The sequence below is a fragment of the Vicia villosa genome, linkage group LG7, assembly GCF_029867415.1.
Source record: "Vicia villosa cultivar HV-30 ecotype Madison, WI linkage group LG7, Vvil1.0, whole genome shotgun sequence".
NCBI classification, from domain to species: Eukaryota; Viridiplantae; Streptophyta; class Magnoliopsida; order Fabales; family Fabaceae; genus Vicia; species Vicia villosa.
In genome coordinates, this window is record NC_081186.1 from 72,502,960 (window position 1) to 72,524,184 (window position 21,225).

The following is a 21,225-nucleotide window of genomic DNA, read 5'->3' on the forward strand; positions in this document are numbered from 1 at the left end:
TCAGAATTCATAGAAAAATACTATGCCAGTCCCACTCCCAAACCCCTCCAACCTGTTTACCTAATTCTGCCACAGAATGCTTCTTGGATGAAGCTGCTTCGATCAAAGACGGACACAAGGACTTAAATTGCCCAATGCCCGTCCAATTTGCGTGCCAAAAGGGAAAATCAGAACTTGTTCCCAACGAGAAGCTACTGTTGTTGGCAAAAACATTAGAATGGAATATCTTGCCCAAAACACACAAGTTTTTCCACCACAAGGATTTTGAACCGGAACTACACACGCCATTATTGGATAGAATGGAATGATTCAAACGGTCGTACCTAGACTTTAGAATTTTGATCCACAATGAATTCTCCCCCTGTATAATTCTCCATTTCCATTTATATAATAATGTTGCATTGAATTCGTCAATCCATTTGAGACCTAAACCCAATCTTTCTATCGACTGACAAAGAGTTTCAACCAATCCAATGTATTTCTTGTTGCCCATTGTTCCTCCCCAAAGAAACTGGTTTTGAATCTTTCCAATCTCCTTGCAAATAGAAACTGGATCTCTGAAAAAAGACTGTTTGAAAATTGACAGGATGCATAAAACAGACTTAAGTAAAGTTAATCTTCCACCTAAATTGAGGACCCTCCCTGTCTAACTTGAAAGACGAGATTTCACCTTTTCTAACAAAAGACTCCACGAGGAAATACGCCTCGAGTTCGATCTGATCATGATGTTGAGAAAGGGGAATACCTTTTCTTCAACCCTACACGACAAGAAATTTGCAACTGCAAGAAGAAAATGCGGACTTTGATTGATACCAATAAGCTTACTTTTATTGAAATTCACTCCTAATCCCAAAACTACTTCGAAGCCTCTAAGGAATGATTTAAGGGCCCAAACGTGCTTCCAAGACCCCTTCCCAATTAAGATAGTATCATCGACAAATTGAAGGATATCCATCGAACAACTGCCCTTAACGTTAAGTCTGGTGAATTCTCCTAATTCAACAGCCTTCCTGACTAGACCTGTTAAAGCTTCAACTATAATCACAAAGAGGAATGGGAAAAGTGGGAAACCTTGCCTCAAGCCCCTGTCAACACCAAAATCCTTCGTCGGGCTTGTAACACCCTTCTAACCCACATATACTTCGTATGTATTTTTACGAAAAATAAATAAAATAGACCACAAGGGCTTCACATCATCATAGACCATCATATAACAATTAATCATGCATATCGGGTTGTAAAAATACTTGAAAACATAAATAGCATCTATGGCATTTCAAATCAAAATATTTCAAACTTTGCAACAGAATAAATGAGTCTCAAAACTTCTTTATAAAGTATTTCAAATACCATGAAAGGTAGTTCAAACTTCAACAAAATCATTATACTTCAGGTTATAACTTCATGATTGAGATACAAGATAAAAGTCATGAAAGTAATACAAAATCTCATAATAACAAAGGAACACAAGGTTCACAATCAATCGATCCCAACCTCGATGTTACGTATCATAGCAAGACCCACTGGACTCAACAGAAACTAAATAGGCGCACTCTAAAAGCTACCTCCTAAGCTTCTTGCATTAATCTTGATCACCTACAAGTTACCCACGTTTCGAGGAAAAATTTTCAAGTAGAAATGGTGAGTAAATCATAATCATTATAAAAGACATAAGGAATATATATATTTATATATATATATATATATATATATATATATATATATATATATATATATATATATATATATATATATATATATTAGCTATATCAAGGAAACAACAACATAACATCATTTATTGCATTCTATAACATAACGGCAATCAGTAGTTCTTCACGGTAAAACATCATAAACCAAGAATTAATCAAGTACGTCACTTAAAACATACAAAACATTATACTCTAAGAATCAATTCAAAGACATCACTTAAAACATACAAAACATTATACTCTAAGAATCAATACAAAGACATCAGTTCATCCGAATATTGTGCAATGCCACAAATAATAAAATGCAACTTCATAAGACTCATGCATGTGGTACCAAAGATCCCCACCAATAGGAGCGATTCCAGCTTGAAACCGGAGCACCTCACAAGTTGCACTAAATCCACACTATGAGATTGAGGCCATCCCTGGACCAAAGCATCCTAACATCACTAGATAATTATCCTGCAAACTTCACTGGACAAAAGTCCTGACCTATGTTATGAATGCATGATGCGCAACAATACATAAATATGACTACTGCTAGTCAAAACGCATCATCATTCATCATAATCATCATACGTCGTCACCTACTTCATAATACACACATCATCATTGCAAACAACATCAATTCATTATAGAACATACGTCAAGTCACGACAAAATATAGTTAAATCAATTCATAATAGAAAACATTACCTATTGGTATATCACCACATGGTCTCATCATCTCGTCGTAGTTAATTTGAAGGTGAAATAAAGAAAATTGGAAGAAGAGAAAGGAAGAGAATAAGTTTTGAAATAGATAAGGTTAACGTTAAGTATTATATATTGCGACGTATTTTTCAAAACACAATATTCTTTTTAAAAAAATCAACTTTTCTCCATGTAAATATCTATTTTTTATTTTTTATTTTAAATATATAACAACGTGATAAACACGTGACTTTCTTCGCGACATGTTTATCACGCCACAAAATCACGTCACTTGGATGATTTTCTTGTAACGATTAACCTCTGTCTCAATTATTTTAGACACAGAAGTTGGTTGAGGTGATAAGAAATTGTTCATTTCTCTTGATAGACAATGAGATGAAATCGGAAAAGATAGATATTTATGGACCCATAAATTTTATATCCGTCTATATTTTAAAGCTATTTTATTTCTCATTTCTTAAGTGCACGGACAATGACATGAAATAGGAAAAAGAATAAGACCAAACCTTTATTCTTTCCCCAAAAGTATCAAACCTCACAACCATTCCTCTCCCAAATTTTCAATGGAAGCATCACCTACTTCCTTCAACCATGTTGTTGCTATGCCTTATCCTGGACGAGGCCACATCAATCCCATGATGAACCTATGCAAGCTCCTTGTCTCCAACAACAACAGCATCCTCGTCACCTTTGTAGTCACCGAGGAATGGTTAACCTTTCTCTCCTCTGAACCAAAACCAGATAACAACATAAATTTTCGTTCCATCTCCAACGTTGTTCCTTCCGAACTCATTCGCAGTCGCGACCACCCTGCCTTCTTGGAAGCTGTCATGACAAAGATGGAGGAACCGTTTGAGGAGCTACTCAACCTACTTGACCACCCTCCTTCAGTCATTTTGTATGATAATATGTTGTATTGGGTTGTTGTTGTTGGAAACCGGAGGAATATTCCGGTAGCATCATTTTGGACAATGTCTGCTTCTGTTTTCTCTATTTTCTTGCACCAACATCTTTTGGAACTAAATGGTCACTACCCTGTGAAATTTTCAGGTAACCATATTCTTAAATTTGTTTATATAATAAGTTAGCTCTCTATGTTTACTTTGTTTATATTTAATACTAATGAATAATGATGCAAAACAGAAAATGGCGATGAACGTGTAAATTATATTCCTGGAGTTTCCTCAACATGCCTAGCTGATTTACCTCTATTCGATGATAGTAACAGAAGCAAGCGAATAATGCAAGTTGTTTTGAGAGGTCTTCAAGGGATTCACAAAGCACAGTATCTTCTAATTTCTTCAATATATGAACTTGAATCTCAAGCCATTGATATCTTAAAATCAAAATTCTCCATACCAATTTACACATTTGGCCCTACAATACCATGCATTAGCCTAAAAAACGATCTCAAACCAAACACTAACAATATTTATAGTTACATTGAGTGGCTAGATTCACAACCAATAGGTTCTGTTCTTTACATAGCACAGGGAAGTTTTTTGTCAGCTTCAAGTGAACAAATTGATGAAATTGCAAATGCTTTATGTGAAAGCAATATTCGATTTTTGTGGATAGCACGTAATGAAGCTTCAAGGTTGAAACAAATGTGTGGAAATATGGGATTGGTTTTGGAATGGTGTGATCAATTGAGAGTGTTGTCACATTCTTCTATTGGTGGATTTTGGTCACATTGTGGTTGGAATTCTACTAAGGAAAGTGTTATTTTTGGAGTACCTTTGTTGACTTTTCCAATTAGCTTGGACCAACCATTTAATAGTAAGATGATAGTAGAGGATTGGAAGGTTGGATTGAGAGTTAAAGATAATGTAAATGGAGATGTTTTGGTGAAGAAAAGTGAAATTGTAAAATTAGTGTGTGAGTTTATGGATTTGGACAGTGACCTTACAAAGGGTATTAGGGAAAGAAGTGGAAAATTTAAAAAGATATGTTGTGATGCAATTGGAGATGGTGGCTCAGCAGACATTGATTTAAAAGCCTTCATTGGTAATATAATAATGCATTCTTCAAAGTCTACACATGCTTAAAGGTCCACTTCCTAAGAAGTCTCTATCTCAATAATACTTTGATTTGTAAATTATTGGATTCAAATATTGATGCTTATTAATATTCTTGTTTGTTTGTTATTTGTTGTTATTGAAATAAATTATTCCAATGGTGTATAGATAATTTTGTATGATAGTTAAATACTAGCATCATATAAATATTATGTGTAAATTATTCATATAGTTAAAGTTAAACCGTTTCATATAAATTATAAAATTTCGTCACAGGAATAAAAAATAAAGAAGATTGTGGAAACTACTGTGGAGCGAAGCTTCTTATGCGAATTGGTGATACGACACTTTGGATTAGAGGTTGTGAACATGGTGCATTTTGAATTGAAGAGGATGATCTTAAACCGGCGTTACTAATCTCCTTTACAATGGACCCAACGAGGATACTTGTATGATTAGCACTTGGAAGCCCAAGTTAGTTTAAAGTTCAAGATAGTCGTAGTGAGAGTGGAGATTAGAGATAGAGTACCTGAAAACAAATGTGAAAGTATTTATACATTGGACTCAATGGAGCAGGCAGAATAAGTGGGCCTCATCTTATTGGGCCTTTATATTTTGAAAAGGATCCCATCGCATTAGTAACAAAGATGCATCCCCGGGATCCATTGAATGAGATTGATTTGGGTGAAAGAAGCGATAAAAGGCCAACATACATCAGTACCAACATTGACTCAGATATGAGAATAAAGGTAATTAATTTACTTCGAGAATATAAAGATTGTTTTGTTTGGGATTATAATGAAATTTCAAGTTTAAGCTGCAGAGAAATGGTGCAATTAAAGCTACCAATAAAGCCTGAGGGGCAACTGTCCCCTCTAAATTGAAATTTTTTGGCTGGAGGCTTTTGTTGGACAGACTGCCTACAAGAAAGCTTCTCCGTAAGCGCGGTATTATTCTACCGCAACATGATGTTGTTTGTGCTTTCTGTCAATTGGAAGAGGAGGACCTTAATCACATAATGCTGAGTTGTGCTAGCTTGAAATCGTTATGGAGGAAGATTAATAGATGGCTGGAGTTAGATATCCCTTTAAACCTGGACTGCTGCACCCATTTGATCAATTGCATTGAGTTATTGTCTGGATCTATGTCGAGGAGCAGGGCGGGAGCTGTTTGGATAACAATTTGTTAGGGCATTTGGAAGCATCGCAATGATATTGTTTTCAACAATGCGGTCGTCGATATTGATGAATTGCTTGGTATGATCATTTGGTTTTCTTGGTGGTGGTTGGCAATAGACTCTAGGGATAGAATTTTGAGTAATTTTTATGAACGGTTTCACAATCCTTTTATGTGTTTGTGAACCTAATGCTCCTTTCTTTTTATACAAGAGTTGCTTATTAAAAAAAATAATTAAATAAAGCCTGGGAAAAAGCAGAGAATTTGTTTTCATGTTGACGCCGTTTGCTTTATGAAACTCGTGTTGTTTTTTATATTTTAAAATTAATTAACTAAATCATAGATAAATTTCATTATCCTGGTATTGATCTTCTTTTGTTTCTAGTATTATGACAAATATGTCAATTTGCAAAGATGAATCCTATTGTTGAGTTCCTTCATGTGAACTATGAGGAACATAAATAAATGTGTTACAACCTTAATGTTCATGTCCTTCCTTTCTTCTACTTCTACAGAGGTGCTAATGGTCGCTTATGTGGCTTTAGCTGCACCAATACCATGGTTTGTCAACAATCAACATACTATGTCAATTTTATTTCATAATTGGCTATATTTGATGATATATTCCTTATTAGTTACAACATTAATTGAATTTTAAGATATATCTAATAGATTTTGTAACTTCATTACATTTCAATTGTGCATGGTTAGGACTTAGAAGTAACTATTAAACTTTTGTTGTAATGCAAATGTTGCAGGTAACATTACTGAAAGATCAGAAACAATATTGGATACAAAATGAAAAGTCTTATAGGTTTATACAAGAGTATGGTTCCTGAATATTTTTGTTCTTATCCAATTCAATAAATGTAGATTTGAATTAAATTTGAAAATTTACAAGAATGTATATCCAAGCTATGTTTATTTTTTGGCTTTCTTATTCAAAGATTTCAACACTGGTAAAATTGATAATGATGTTTATAATGGTTGAGCAGAAAGTAGAGATCTCTTGAACAATATTGTTGAGAAGTGCATTTTCGTAGTGTGCAGTAAAACTGTATATATACATTTCATGTTGAAAACTATATCAAATAAATTTACCTGTTAGAAGCACGACTATCTTATTAGTTATTAGTTATTGTATAAAATTGTCTATTCACCCTTCTTTTCATACAGTACAATGCACAAGTGGAATAATTTATTTCAATAACAATAAATAACAAACAAACAAGAATTTTATTAAGCATGAACATTTGAAGACTTTAACAAAAATATTATTGAGATAGAGACTTCACTGGAGGAAGTGGACCATTAAGCATGTGTGAACTTTGACGAAGAATGCATTATTATATCACCAATGAAGGCTTTCAAATCAATGGCTGCTGAGCCACCATCTCCAATTGCATCACAACATACCTTTTTAAGCTTTCTACTTCTTTCCCTAATACCCTTTGTAAGCTCACTATCCAAATCCATAAATTCACACACTAATTTTATAATCTCACTTTTCTTTACCAAAACATTTTCCTTAACATTTTCTTTAACTCTCAATCCAACCTTCCAATCCTCTACTATCATCTTACTATTAAATGGTTGGTCAAAAACAATTGGAAAAGTCAAAAACGGTACTCCAGAAATAACACTTTCCTTAGTAGAATTCCAACCACAATGTGACCAAAATCCACCTATAGAAGAATGTGACAACACTCTCAATTGGTCACACCATTCCAAAACCAATCCCATGTTTCCACAAATTTGGTTCAACCTTGAAGCTTCATTACGTGCTATCCACAAAAATCGAATATTGCTTTCACATAAAGCATTTGCAATTTCATCAATTTGTTCACTTGAAGCTGAAAAAACACTTCCTTGTGATATGTAAAGAACAGAACCAATTGGTTGTGAATCTAACCACTCAATGTAGCTATTGTTAGTGTTTGGTTTGGGATCATTTTTAAGGCTAATGGATGGTATGGTATGACCAATTGTGTAAATTGATATGGACGATTTTGATTTTAAGGTATCAATTGCTTGAGATTCTAGCTCATAAATTGAAGTGAATAGAAGATATTGTGCTTTGTGAATCCACTCTAAACCTTTCAAAAGCATCTGCACCACTTGTTTGTTTTTGTTACTATCATCTAGCAGATGAAATTCAGCTATGCTCGTTGAGGAAATTCCAGGAATATAATTTACACCTTCATCGCCTTTTTCTGTTTTGCATCATTTACTATTAATCAAATAATATAAAAATTATTTAGTAGGAAAAAAAACAAATTTTACATTTTTGGTTACCTGAAAGATGCTGGTTTGAGAGAACGGAGAAAACAGAAGCAGACATTGTCCAAAATGATGCTACCGGTATATTCTTTCGGTTTCCGACGCCAACAACCCAATACAAGAAAGTATCATACACAATGATTGAAGGAGGGTGGTCAAATAGGTATAGAACCTCCTCAAACGGTTCCTCCATCTTTGTCATGACAGCTTCTATGAAGCCAAGTTGGTCGCGACCGCGAATGAGTTCGGAAGGAACAACGTTTGAGATCGAAAGGAAGCTTATGTTGTCGGGTTTTGGTTCGGAGGAGAGTATGCTTAACCATTCTTCGGTGACGACAACGGTGACGAGGATGCTGTTGTTGTTGGAGACAAGGAGCTTGCATAGGTTCATCATGGGATTCATGTGGCCTCGTGAAGGATAAGGCATGGCAACAACGTGGCTGAAGGAAGTAGATGATGCTTCCATTGAAATTATGGGAGAAGAATGGTTGAGGAGTTTTTTTTCTTTCTTTTTTTCTCTTTTTTCCTCCAAACTCCAAAATAAAATCGAGGAGTTTTGCATCGACTAACAACCTCATGGTATATTATAAAATATGCATGTAAATGGAGTTTTGCATCAGTACCAACAACCTCATGTTATATTATAAAATATGCAAATAATTGGGGTTTTGTAACAACCTCATGGTATATTATAGAATATGCAAATAATTGGGGTTTTGCATTTCCAACAACCTGATGGTATGTTATAAAATATGCAAGTAAATGGGATTATATGGCCAAATAATGAGACAATAGATTCGGTCTAACTATGTAAAACTTATTTGAAGTATGAAAAGTTACATATAATTGAACCTTAATGCATTATTAAATTATATTTTTGAAAGCTAACCTAGACATGCATAGTACTTGGCCCCAAAATTTTCAAACACAATTTAAATAGATTTTTAATAAAATTAAACGTAGAAACCACATGAAACACAACTGCAATAGCATCAAATACCCAATATCTAGCCGCATTTATGAATCGTTTTCTTCTTTACTTTTTTTCCTACATTTAGAAACAAAACTCAAACTAAACAATTGGACTCAAGTGATAAACGAGTTTCTCCTAAGAAACAAAGGTTCAAGAAATATCGAATAATATACAAATAATGTCAGCAAAACTAGAAAAAATATCTTTTGCGACAGTTTTGAGAGCATGTTGTAGCGGTTAAATCTACCATAAAAATGATATTGCAACAATTTGACAAGTGTTGTAATACTTGGTGTCATGAGCATGACAATTTTTGAAATTGTTGCTATTGAGATTGCGACAATTTTAAAACACCTTTGTATCTTATGTACATTTTAGAAGAAATCTATATGGTAGTTTTATCCATCGACAATATAGATAGACCTGACTCTATGCAGGAGCAAGAGGCTCTACATGCCCCCAAATTTTAAAAAAATCCACTTTTTTGTATTAATATTAATAAATATATAAATTGATATAAAAAATTCAATAAATCAAAAAAATGTTATAATAAAAATTCAATACAATTAAAAAATGAGATTGATCAAAGTTTAAATAATTATAATTAATTTTGTTTTATTAATAAAAAATTATATTTTATATGTGCCATTTTTATTTATTACAATTATATTTTTTATAAAAAAATAGAATAATAGATCCATTTTTTAAATTAGAACGGGACTTTCTATCTGATTGGTTCGGCCTGAATACATAATATATATTTTAAAAAGAATTACATAGGTTGGTAACCCCTGCTAATTATATTAAATTTTTAAACGTGTAATGTAGATATATAGATGGTTAATCCTAATATTTTATTCAAACTTTACTCATATTTAGCTAGGTAATATTTTGTTATAAACTTATAAGAAAGCTTCAAATCTACATGTGACAAACACGTCCTCGTAAGTAATAATTATGAGGAACTCATTGGAGGCAACTTTAATACTTGTGAGCTTTGAACTTCTGATTTGAATTTGGACATGTTGTACCTTTAGTTGTGAAGTCATCACGAACACAACATTAGTACAAGTACACAATAAATCAGGTAAGCAAGAGAAATTCACACAAGAATTTAAAAATCACCAAAATTAAACAATGAAGCAGTAACACACGAAAGATACACTTTTACAAAATGGAGCATGCGTAAGAAGTGGTCACAACTCACAACCAACTCCTTAGTGTTTGGTTCAATTTTCCCGCTTACATTACAAGTATCCAAAGAATAAGTCCAAGTAAGATTTATGTGCTTAGTTTTTGTTTGATAATAAAGTTCCTTGAAAACTTCTACACACCTAACCTAAATAATTGAAGAGAAAATTAAGCACCCTGCGAAAATAAGAAAAATGTATAGAAAAGTGTAAAAGTAAATCAGAATTGGGAGACCATTAAAACAAGGTTAAAAAGTAACTTAGGGTTTTGGGAGACCAACTTTCAAAATGTAAGAGGCCAATTGATTTGAACAACTCGTGGTGAATAATGTTTCAAATCGAAAGTGGAGATTTGGACTTGGTGGGAAAATGAAAGTAGTGCTCTTGTTATAAAATTTAGAGTTGGGTCAAATGAAAATTGCGTTGCTGAAATTACATAAATGACCTCTTTGTTTCAATTTAAAAAAAAATGAATTTTTTATTTTTGTTTTTGAAAATAAATTTTGTAAAACTGTTTTTTAAAATATTACAAAAAATAATTATTCATTTTTTTTAAAAATTAAAACATTACATTTGACATTCTATAAAATAAACAATTATTATTGAAGACCAAAACATAGTTAAAATCACAATTTTTTCAAAAACTGTTATTTCAAAAATGGTTTTTATGAAAATCTATTTGAAATAGTTTCAAAATTAAGTGATTTTTTTAAATTTTGATATCTAACAAAAGTTTCAATAAAAAGATGAAATACCTAAAATAATATTTTAAGAATAACTATTAAAACAAAATTTTTATTTGAAGCTTTTATGAAAAGTTTTGTTGTAATTTTTTTAGACAAAATTATGTAACACTATAAAAATCATTTTACAAAAAAGCCAAAATAAACGGGACCTAAATTATTAAAATATAATATATATTGCAATTGCGTTTCAGAACCTAGATGTTTCAAGAACACAAGATCAGTGTAGATATGCAAACGTTTTACTTTTAAAGTTTTATTTCGTAGAAATGAATTACGGCGGTTCAAGACCCATCGCAACCCAAAATATAATTGTCGCAAAGAAGTTTTATTTTTTGGAAAATGAAGAGGCGGCTGGACAAAATTGTTGTGATAATTGTCGCTATACACGAGCAAGAGCGGTTTTATTAGAACCGCCGCAACTTATGTGTCATAAAATATCTTTTTCTTGATGTTAACAATAAATAACGAACAAACCAATAAAATCTACACATGTGCACCACAGGCAACGTGTGCTATATGAGATAACCCGGTACAGACCTCACCATCTGTGTGTATAGAAGACTTTATATCAGCTTGAGTCGTCACCTCTGTATCAACAAGAGCAGGAACTTATGTATCAGCCTGAGGAGAAACCAATATATCATCCTTAGTAGTTGGCTCAACATCATGAACAATAGTAGCATCTGACTCGGTATCAAGATCTTTGGCCCGTCCACCTCCACCTCCATTATACTCTAGATTACGGGGTGCACGAGACTGCATAATCCTCCATAGTACTGGTGGTGAATACTCTACTCTTCGTCATCTCCATTGCCTCCACCAAAGCACTGCACACTTGCTCTATGTGCTTTTTCGCTCAATCTAGAAACAATATTGCTATCTCTTCCTCTTGTCTTCAATATAGAAAAATAACAACAAAAAAAAAACGATCTACTAAATTTTTAAAATATTTGATATGTCTCATGTTTTTACGGACACTTTTGGAAAATATGGTACAACTAAATGTATTCTTATCAGTATTTTCGAAATATTTGGATGCATGTATGCATTTCTACTGAAAATTTAAAAATACAAGTAAAACAAAATATAGGCTTACTGTATTTTTCAAAATTGCCGTAAAAAATAAAACATAATTTTGGGTTTTGTAGGACATTTCAAATATGCCTATAAAAGTACATAATTTTTTACAGACTATTTCTAAAATTCGAAAAAAAATCATGGTTTTCATAAAATATCTGGTATAAATACAAAATTTTCGATATAAATGCATAAATTCAATGAAAAAAGCTTGTAAATATCCAATAGAAGCTTCAAAATATGTGATAGAAATCTAAGATTTTTCAAAAACTTCGAAAAATGATATTTTTAGTAGTGAAAGTTGTAATATATAAGTATCAACGTATTATGGTAAATTTGTAACATGGAGGTGCAAGATATAACAGATGGGATGCTAGGTAAAATAATGAATATCATTTCACAATTCTAAAGTGAACAACTCATTTAAAAAGTAAAAAAATACTATTATGAAATATTTATGGCGTTGAGTTTTTTGATGGTCAAAGAAGAGAACTTGCAATATTATTATTTCAATGCTCAAGTTAGTATTTGAAAGAGGTGAATTTTTTCCATATTCACGCTTATATATAAGACACATTTAATACCGTTCTTAGAAGATCCAGCGTGGGACGCAATTGATTTTTGGATCCAAATCAATTATGGAAATAAGAACGAGACACATGTTCCTATGTGATGCTCCAAGACGGAGGTGCACATGTACACAAGTTAGTGGAGAGTTTTGTCTAGATTAGTCCAATGCATTAGACTGGCCTGGTTGGGTATTTGGCCAACCCGAAACAAATTTTCCCAGTTCCTCGTTATTAGTGATGAAATGAGAAATGTTGAAACATAAACTTTTGAGAACACTCTAAGTGTATGTTCTGATGAGCACGTCGCTTCCATTGATAAGGTGCACCTTAGAGAGAGGGAGAGAGAGAGAGAGAGAGCTTTGTTGTGGTGTTGAGTGGTAGTAAGTGGAATTTGAAACATGTGCATTTAATGACCCTCGTGTAATCGAAATGTTCTTGTGTAAGATTTACACATCTACTCACACGCCTTAGGGAGGCATAACTTTGGGAGTATATGTTAACCCTCCTTGTGGTTAAGTCATTCGACTAGGATTGCTTATAAAAGATCCTGACGTTAAGTATGGATTAAGAGGTAATGCAATAGACATTGCATTATCTGCATACGCCGATGCGTTTATGTGCAGTTCTTCCATCATTGCAGTCATCATTCCATAAGGATACTCCCTACTACCGGGGGATAACGTAAAGATTGGGGGAAAAGAAGGCCTAAGGTCTCCCATTATTGCGTTTTTGGTGAGGAAACCGCCACTTCTAATGATATTTTTTGATACTGATATTTGGCCTATAACAGGGGGTTACTCCAAAGGCTGTTGAAGTTCCTGCACTACCAATCATCGATTCGGTCGGTTGTTCTTCTACATTGAGAATTTCTATAGGGAGGGGAGGATTCTTTAATGTTGGACGAGTAATATCAGGAAGAGTTTTACCGATCCTCTAAAGCTTACACCCTCGACAATTGAAATTTTTTATGTATGAAGAACTAAATAAACAAATAAAAGACATACTTTTTTTCCGCAGAAGTTAAAATTTTTTGCACAAAGGGGTTCCACCGGACACTCCAATTTGTTTACTGTTATTTTTAGTAAATCAAATCACGAGTTTTAGTTCATTTAAATGAATAAACTCGAAAAAATCCTAAATATAACTTGGGCATAAAAGTGTAACGAATAGTGTTTGTGCATGAAACTCTGATGTTTGAATGTCTAAAAACTGGACATAAACTCAGAATTATTTTGGAAGAGGAAAATAAAGAAAAATCATGATAAATATGTTTAAATAAATGCTTCGAATTTAAAGAATTCGAGAATTAAAAGAAAGGATGCATACTCTTACATTTTCTCACAAACCATTTCTCTCTGTAACTTGGATACTTTAGTTCTATAGAGAAGAAGTAAACATTTGCGACCCTGATTACATCAATGAACTTGATTTATATATTAATCAAAGATTAAATGTCGATAATGGTTATCTATTCAGAGATCGACTGGGCGTCCCCTTTATGTGGGCTCAATTCTTCTATTCTATTTCCACTCGTCTTCAACATTTGGATTGTTGCAAACTACTCTCCACACTAATAACCTCCTTCGAATCCCCTAACTGCCTCTGTCGAGAATCTCAAGTCGAATCCTATAATTTTGCTTAACCTAACCTTGTCCAAATGACCTTTGTATTAAAAAAATACGCAAAGTCCACAACATTTGATAGGCGTGTCTAATTCGACACTTCTACATTACATCTCCACATCGAAGTGTTGGTATTTATTTAAACCTTTTCGAGATTCTAAACATGTTTTGAAGAGAAAGTGATCTTAATCTTGTGGATCTATTCTAGAGACTCCTCCAAACCATGCTTACACGTGATAGACGAGTCGAGGTCGACTTTTCAATCGAGGTTACTAATATGTCGGGCCAATATCTTAACAATCTCCTATCTTCATATCATTCATTTGTGTGAAGTACTAATAAATTCTCAGGCTAACCAGGGAAAAACAAGGGGAAGTTAAGTAGCTTCAAAACATTCTCGGAAGTTTCCTAAATAGCTCTACTCACCTTATAAACTACAACATTCTCAGGCTACCGTTTTTTCAAAATCACCAATATAAATACTTTTGTTTTTACCAGCTTTTCCAAAAATCTGATATATCGTAGCACTTTTATCAAAATTTTCAAAATATCTACAAAAAAGTATGCATTTTTATCATATTTTTCAAAATATCAAATAGATAGTATGCATTTTTATCGATTTTTTTAAAAATATCCAATAAAAATACACGAGAAACATGAGTTTTTATCGAACATTTCTAAAAAATCATTAAAAATATTTTTTTTGTCTCCAAAAAATCACTAAAAACATAAAAAATTGGTAAAATTGAATACTCAATTGTGATAAGTTTGACACAAAGTTAAAAAAGTAATAGTATAAATTTGGGGGTGTGGGATTAATTATAGGTGAGATTATAGATTATCGGATTGTACCTAGATCAACACCCTTAACGAGCCCGAATAACAGGAGTTAAAATTCTTTTTTATTAAAACAAATTCTATTAGAAAAACGGGAGATAAAATTCGCGAAATCACCAATCGTTAGTTGGTCCAGTGGTGATTGGCGCTGAATTTGGTAGGGAGAATCACGGTTTGATCCCCCGCAACTACGATCGGGAGTGGGATGGAACCGGACTAAACGGGTGGTATAAAACAAAAAAAAAAAAAATATTCGCGAAATCATAATTATGTTTTTAGAAAAAAAAGAAAATTAATTAATTTAATAAAATAATTGAAAATTCAGCAACCGTGGCCAAAGCCCAAAACCAATCGATAATGCTACACCAAAAACGCTTGGTTGAGGAGATTTTGCGTGATAACAAAATTGTTTCCTTTAATTTTTCTCGATTTTTTCTCAATCTCTCAAATTCATTCAGAGTAATGGGAACTTAATATCAGAAATCTATGGCTTCCCTATGTATGAACTCATCCCTACCACTCTCACCGTCTTCTCATCCTCGAAATCTCACTCAAACCTCTCTTTCTTCATCATCTTCTTCTTTGTTTGTTGATAACGACAATAACAATCATCATAACAGCCTTAGAACATCGAGTACCTTGAAACCTATTGTTGTTAGTGGAAACCCTCCCACTTTTGTTTCCGCTCCTGGCCGCACTATTCTCGCTGGTTTGTTTTTCTTCTTCCGACAATTTTATTTTGTTGCTGTCGTTGTTTCATGTGTTTTGCAATGTTCAAGTTGTTTTTGTGGTATTTTGTTTATTTTTTATTTTAAATATGAATTGATATTTTGGATTTGCCATAGTAATCTTTCATACTTAATGTTTATACATCTCGGATAAGTGCTTGAATAAGATTTTCTTTCATGGTTAGAATCAAGTATTTTAATTGTATCTTAATTCTGAATGGTTCAAATCCTAACCGAGTTCAGAGCCGTCTTAAGTTTTCGGAGGCCATGCGTTGGATAGCCACTATTTAGTTATGGTAAAACAAATTAAGGTCTTATTTTGTGATAGTTTAAGCGTGACAAATATTTTGAGATCTTTTTTAGTCATGGTTTAACCTTATTAAAATTTAGACTCTGTGAAGTAGTCGTCTGCCTTGCACATTCTCAAAGACGGCTTTGGTTGAGTTTGTTGTAAAATGACAATATATGTGTTGTATGATTCTTGATATTGCGAAAAATTGTGGGCAAAATACTTGTGATGCCGCCACAATTGGGTTTTCAGTTATTGATGTTGGGAAGAATTGTGATAGAGTACTTTTGATGCTGTTATGATTGTGGCGGAACACAAGCCTTGATATAGTGTGTAGTTGATATAGTAGACCTTTAGATGAGAATGAGGATCGAATGGAGAATGGCTGAGTAAATTCTTTTGAAGGAAACTTATAGATGTTGCATGATAATGCTCGGTGTTAAAGTTGAAATGAAGTATTATATTGTTGTTTGCTTACATTTGGATGTGTGTCAGCTTGGTTTTTCAGAATCTTAATCTGCGCTAGTTTTGATTTTTATCACATATCTGTCTTTTATATGTTTTATTGAAGCTGTTTTTTTTTCCCCGAGTAGTTGGTGATCTTCATGGAGACCTTAAGCAAGCTAGATCTGCACTTGAAATGGCTGGTGTGCTGAGCTCTGACGGTCAAGACTTGTGGACCGGTGGAGAAAATGTATGCTTGCTTACTGTCTTTCAAAATGGATTTCTGTTAGTTTTAATTGGAATCAGTAGCTTCTATTTTAATGCATGATGCTTTAAATTTTTGTCCGTTACTAGGTGTTGGTTCAACTTGGAGATATCTTAGACCGAGGTGAAGATGAAATCGCTATCTTGTCCTTGCTACGGTCATTAAATAAACAGGCAAAAGAAAGCGGTGGAGCTGTGTTTCAGGTTTGTAGTTTGTGACTTCCCTCGTTCCCTTATCATTATTATGAACTTCTCTTTTTATCTACTCGCATAAGCACTTGGGATATTGTTCAGAAAAACTTATGAAAATAATTTATAACTTGTCCAAACAGAGCCTAAATCATGGGGTTAAGTAGAAATTACGTGTAAAATCTTATTTGTCATTGTAATATTTGTGAATTAATTTTCTATAGCTGAATTTGCTTTGTCTAGGTTAATGGAAACCACGAGACGATGAACGTGGAAGGGGATTTCCGATACGTTGAACCTGGTGGATTTGATGAATGTAGTGATTTTGTGGAATATATCAATAATTCAGGTGATGACTGGGAAGAAACATTTACTAGTTGGGTCGATGTATCTGAAAAGTTGAAAGGAGATCGAACAATGTCAACAAATCATTGGGGACCATGGAATTTAGTGAAGGTATTATTGTTGCATCCAAACTCCCAAATTAACATGCTAGAATATTAGTACTGGGGTCATATACATAATTTGTTATGTTGTAAGTAGAATATAAGTTCCGTTGTCTCGAAATATAGTTCTATGTTATTCAAAATGTGATATTTTATTGTTTTTTTTTTTGACGAAGTTTTGCAATTATTAGGACAGAGGCAAAAGGGAGTCATTGCTAGATCAATCCTCTTTAGGCCTGGTGGGCCACTGGCATGCGAGCTTGCAAGACATGCTGTTGTGCTTAAGGTTAATGACTGGGTCTTCTGTCATGGCGGTCTTCTTCCTCACCACGGTCGATATTTTACTGTCATTTTGGTTTTGTTTAACTTGATTTTGATTTTATGAATTGTTTCAAATTTGTTGAACATTTCTTCAATTTTGGAAGCCTGATAATATTCTCTTCACTTTCTGAAGTTGCATATGGTTTAGAGCGGATGAACAAAGAAGTGTCTGAGTGGATGAGAGATCCGAGTAAGAATGAAAGTACTTTCCAACTCCCGTTCATTGCCACCAGGGGTTATGACAGTGTTGTTTGGAATCGGTTGTATTCAAGAGACTCACCAGATTTGATGGACTATGAAGCTAATCAGGTAAATTACTAACGAAAGTGTATTAGTATACTGTAGTTAATACCTGTGGAACAAAGACACCAGACTCAATACTGGCACTGACATGTAGTAATTTCCTTGAAGATTAGCTTCGTGAATCCATCTTTCTGTAGTTTTTCATTATTATTTCTCGGTATGACTTAGATTGACATCTTGAAACCCAATAATACAATATTCAGGTATGTTCCATTCTCGAGGAAACACTGCAAGCAGTCGGTGCTAAGGCTATGGTGGTGGGACATACTCCTCAAACTATTGGTGTAAATTGGTAAGGAAAGACAATTCTTTAAGCATGCTTAGAGTAAATTAATAACCTCTAAAGTTGTCAAAATCTTTAGATTATAATTTGTATATTCATATAAATCAGCTCTTTTGTTTCCTACAGTAAATACAATTGTAGCATATGGCGCATAGATGTTGGAATGTCCAGTGGAGTCCTTAATTCAAGACCAGAGGTAAATTCAAAGGCCTACACGAGTCTTCACACGTGCAATTTACAACAAGTAGTTATTGTTATTTACAGTTGAGTTCTTATTCTCCAGGTTCTAGAAATTATAGACGATAAAGCAAGAGTTATTAGGAGCGAAAGGGATACATACAGTGAACTTCAAGCGGCTGCATATACTTAAGGACAGACAATTGATATAACAAGTAAATTAAATATACAATTTTCTTTCTCACTTGATTGTAGTGACACAAATTCAATTGATGTTCTGAAAGTAAATTCTTTTCATTGGGAAATATACATTGGTGTTGCTGTGCTGCATCTGCAAGTTGAAATATTTCACCTAATAAGGGTGCTTCTGATCGGAACTGGTACCAAAATACAAATTAATTGTAGAAATTGACTTTTATTTATGGAAGAATATGTTGACAACAGACACATAATTTCAAACACCATAGAGAATACATAAAATACACATAAACTAATCCAAAAAATTAGAGAGTCTTGGTCTCTCCCTCCAAGAATTAGAGAGTTTGGTCTCTCTCACCCAAAACCATTCAATAATACCATGATTTGTTTCTCTTTTCCTTTCTCTATTTATTCTAAACCAGAAGCACACATAACCCATAACTTCCACACATAACTGACCTCAATAAAAATAACAATCCATAACTGCTCATCAATAAAAATAACTACCCATAATAAAAAGTCTATCATCTTCCCAGTCCATCAAATTTATATATTTATCCGTTAAACTGTTGTAGTTGGTTAAAAGCAGAGTTGCAATAAAAGTTTTTGTATCACTTTCTGCTAGGACTAAGCACACAAGGAGACTCCAACCTAAAAGACTAGTCAACTAGGTGGGAGAACCTCATAGCTTACACAATACACACTACATTGAGCATTTTTATCTACTCAATTTGGAGCTCCTAACTTTGCGACACCCTTTAAAAGCCAATGTCCACTGCGGCTTTCACCCTTTCGGCACTAAGCCGATGGTACCCCTTTATGAGCCGATGTCCACAGCGGCTTTCACTCTACTGGCACTAACCCGATGGTAGCCTTTTCTTTTTTGGTGGTTTCACTCATATATCAGTGTTTGGTTGAGCACCTTAATCCAGCTTGCAGGTAGCCACCAATTGTTAGAACAAACACTGAGGAGAGTCCTAACACTTTCAAACTATGCAATGTTCTAAAAAAAACAATCTATGAAAAAGGTACTATCAATACAGATTTGAGAACAAAGATAACTCTCAATCCAACTATTAATGTTATGATTCCAATTCGATGATAGTGATTTGACTCAAATAGAAAATGATAGTGATTTGACTCAAATAGAAAATGATAGTGATTTTACTCAACAAATAGAAAATGATAGTGATTTTACTCAACAAATAGAAAATGATAGTGATTTTCCTGAAATAGAAGAGTATGATAATGGCAATGAGTTTCCTGAAATAGAAGATTATGATTATGATAATGGTAATGGGGGTTTCCTGAAGGAGAATTTGAAAGTGATTTGACTCAAATAAAAAATGATAATGATAGTGATTTTATTCAAATAAAAAATGATAGTGAGTTTATTCAAATAGTATATGATGATAATGATCCTTTTTTAAAAGTTAAGCATTTATGGGATGCATGCGAGACTTGCTATGCATCAAATTATAAGAAAATTTTGAAATCCAATTTGCATAATTGCGAATGTTGTGGAGATTATTTGAAAATGAGCAGTTCAGATAGAATCGGACTCCAGCTTTCAGGTAGCCACCAATTGTTAGAACAAACACTGAGGAGAGACCCAACACAGTAACACTTTCAAACTATGCAATGTTCTAAAAAAAACAATCTATGAAAAAGGAGAAAAAGAAAGAAGTGAATAATGAAAAACTTTCAACTCTTTAGAACTTGATTGATTTCTGTCGAGTATGGAATTTGATCCGTTTCCGTCAAGTATGGAATTTGATCGAATGGATCAAATGAGAGATTTTCTAATTGCAAAAGGAAAAATACGGCTCTAAATCCTTTTTTTCAAATTTGATTTGGTGTTCAATAAGCTCCAATAACATCTTTAGTCTATGTAAATATAATCAACATTATATAGTCGGATAACCTGTAGGACTGTTCATGATTTGGTTTTGGAAGTAAAACCAAATCTTACTCGCTTTATTGTTGGGTGCATTGGATTATATGTTTTTTAACCAAACCGGTTCCATCTTTATAGAATCAGGTTGTTACCTTTACGAACCAAATTATTGGCTATTTTTTGAATTGATTTTGGTGTTTTCAGAACCAAACTAGTAAATTTTAACTTCTAATGTAGTATTTGGTATGAATTTCCAAACTTATGAGTAATATGTTTCTGCAGAATTATGGGCATACAGCTATTTAAATCCAACATTGGCAAATTTAGTGGACACCCTTTGGCAAAAATTCACATACAACTTGTGAAGACTCCAGCAGTGGATTCATTTTGGCAGTTGAAAGAATATTGTATCATATGTCATTTTAGTGAGATACAATTTGAATTTGAAGCCAAATGTATCTTTTAAAGTTAAATGTAGCATGTGAATGACTTGAAAGCAATGTGAAAATAGGATGCACGTGAATAAAAGTTGGAAAATTGGAAAGATTGAATATATCATCACAATTATACGAGTAGTTCCAATGTAAACTGCTCCATTATGTTTGTTCCCATTTCAAATGTCTTGTGAATTTATAGAGTTTCTATTTCAAATCATCAATACTGAGAGGCTGATTTTACTAGAGCTTTATTGGAAGAAGGAAAATCAATACTGAGAATTAAGAAGTAAATTAAGTAGTAAATAGCCTCAGAGCAGTAAAGAAACAACAAATGAAAC

General features: G+C 33.3%; 3 protein-coding genes across 5 annotated transcripts; 2 read left to right on the forward strand and 1 right to left on the reverse strand.

The window, feature by feature from the left end:
* The first annotated feature begins 2,873 nt into the window (after window positions 1-2,873).
* LOC131620788 (UDP-glycosyltransferase 87A1-like) lies at window positions 2,874-5,792 on the forward strand. 3 transcript variants are annotated; one of them, XR_009289296.1, is made up of 4 exons: window positions 2,874-3,473; window positions 3,567-4,473; window positions 4,718-5,190; window positions 5,265-5,792. XR_009289296.1 is itself a non-coding variant. In XM_058891952.1 (3 exons), the coding sequence occupies exons 1-2, from the start codon at window positions 2,987-2,989 to the stop codon at window positions 4,469-4,471; spliced, it is 1,392 nt and encodes a 463-aa protein (XP_058747935.1). In that variant the 5' UTR covers window positions 2,874-2,986; the 3' UTR covers window positions 4,472-4,473; window positions 4,718-5,792. The 3 variants fall into 3 exon arrangements, 2 of the variants coding, with proteins under 2 accessions (XP_058747935.1, XP_058747936.1); XM_058891952.1 differs by having other exon boundaries at window positions 4,718-5,792; XM_058891953.1 differs by lacking the exons at window positions 4,718-5,190; window positions 5,265-5,792 and having other exon boundaries at window positions 3,567-4,474.
* A 753-nt stretch (window positions 5,793-6,545) lies between these two features.
* LOC131617428 (UDP-glycosyltransferase 87A1-like) lies at window positions 6,546-8,463 on the reverse strand. The gene is made up of 2 exons (XM_058888715.1): window positions 7,913-8,463; window positions 6,546-7,830 (listed from the first exon to the last, which is right to left on the reverse strand). The coding sequence occupies exons 1-2, from the start codon at window positions 8,457-8,459 to the stop codon at window positions 6,929-6,931; spliced, it is 1,449 nt and encodes a 482-aa protein (XP_058744698.1). The 5' UTR covers window positions 8,460-8,463; the 3' UTR covers window positions 6,546-6,928.
* Window positions 8,464-15,247: 6,784 nt separating this feature from the next.
* On the forward strand, window positions 15,248-21,080 carry LOC131620791 (shewanella-like protein phosphatase 1). Its single transcript, XM_058891956.1, has 10 exons — window positions 15,248-15,620; window positions 16,522-16,622; window positions 16,727-16,840; window positions 17,069-17,281; window positions 17,468-17,603; window positions 17,726-17,901; window positions 18,099-18,187; window positions 18,305-18,374; window positions 18,462-18,570; window positions 20,733-21,080. The coding sequence occupies exons 1-9, from the start codon at window positions 15,398-15,400 to the stop codon at window positions 18,546-18,548; spliced, it is 1,209 nt and encodes a 402-aa protein (XP_058747939.1). The 5' UTR covers window positions 15,248-15,397; the 3' UTR covers window positions 18,549-18,570; window positions 20,733-21,080.
* Window positions 21,081-21,225: the final 145 nt, after the last annotated feature.

Bases quoted from the DNA above. Each gene is read 5' to 3' on its own strand.
- LOC131620788 (XM_058891952.1), top strand. From the start codon at position 2,987: ATGGAAGCATCACCTACTTCCTTCAACCATGTTGTTGCTATGCCTTAT. The intron at 3,474-3,566 runs GTAACCATATTC...GATGCAAAACAG, and splicing joins CTACCCTGTGAAATTTTCAG to AAAATGGCGATGAACGTGTA.
- LOC131617428 (XM_058888715.1), bottom strand. From the start codon at position 8,459: ATGCAAAACTCCTCGATTTTATTTTGGAGTTTGGAGGAAAAAAGAGAA. The intron at 7,831-7,912 runs GTAACCAAAAAT...GATGCAAAACAG, and splicing joins CTCAAACCAGCATCTTTCAG to AAAAAGGCGATGAAGGTGTA.
- LOC131620791 (XM_058891956.1), top strand. From the start codon at position 15,398: ATGGCTTCCCTATGTATGAACTCATCCCTACCACTCTCACCGTCTTCT. The intron at 16,623-16,726 runs GTATGCTTGCTT...GTCCGTTACTAG, and splicing joins TGTGGACCGGTGGAGAAAAT to GTGTTGGTTCAACTTGGAGA. The intron at 17,902-18,098 runs GTAAATTACTAA...TACAATATTCAG, and splicing joins TGGACTATGAAGCTAATCAG to GTATGTTCCATTCTCGAGGA.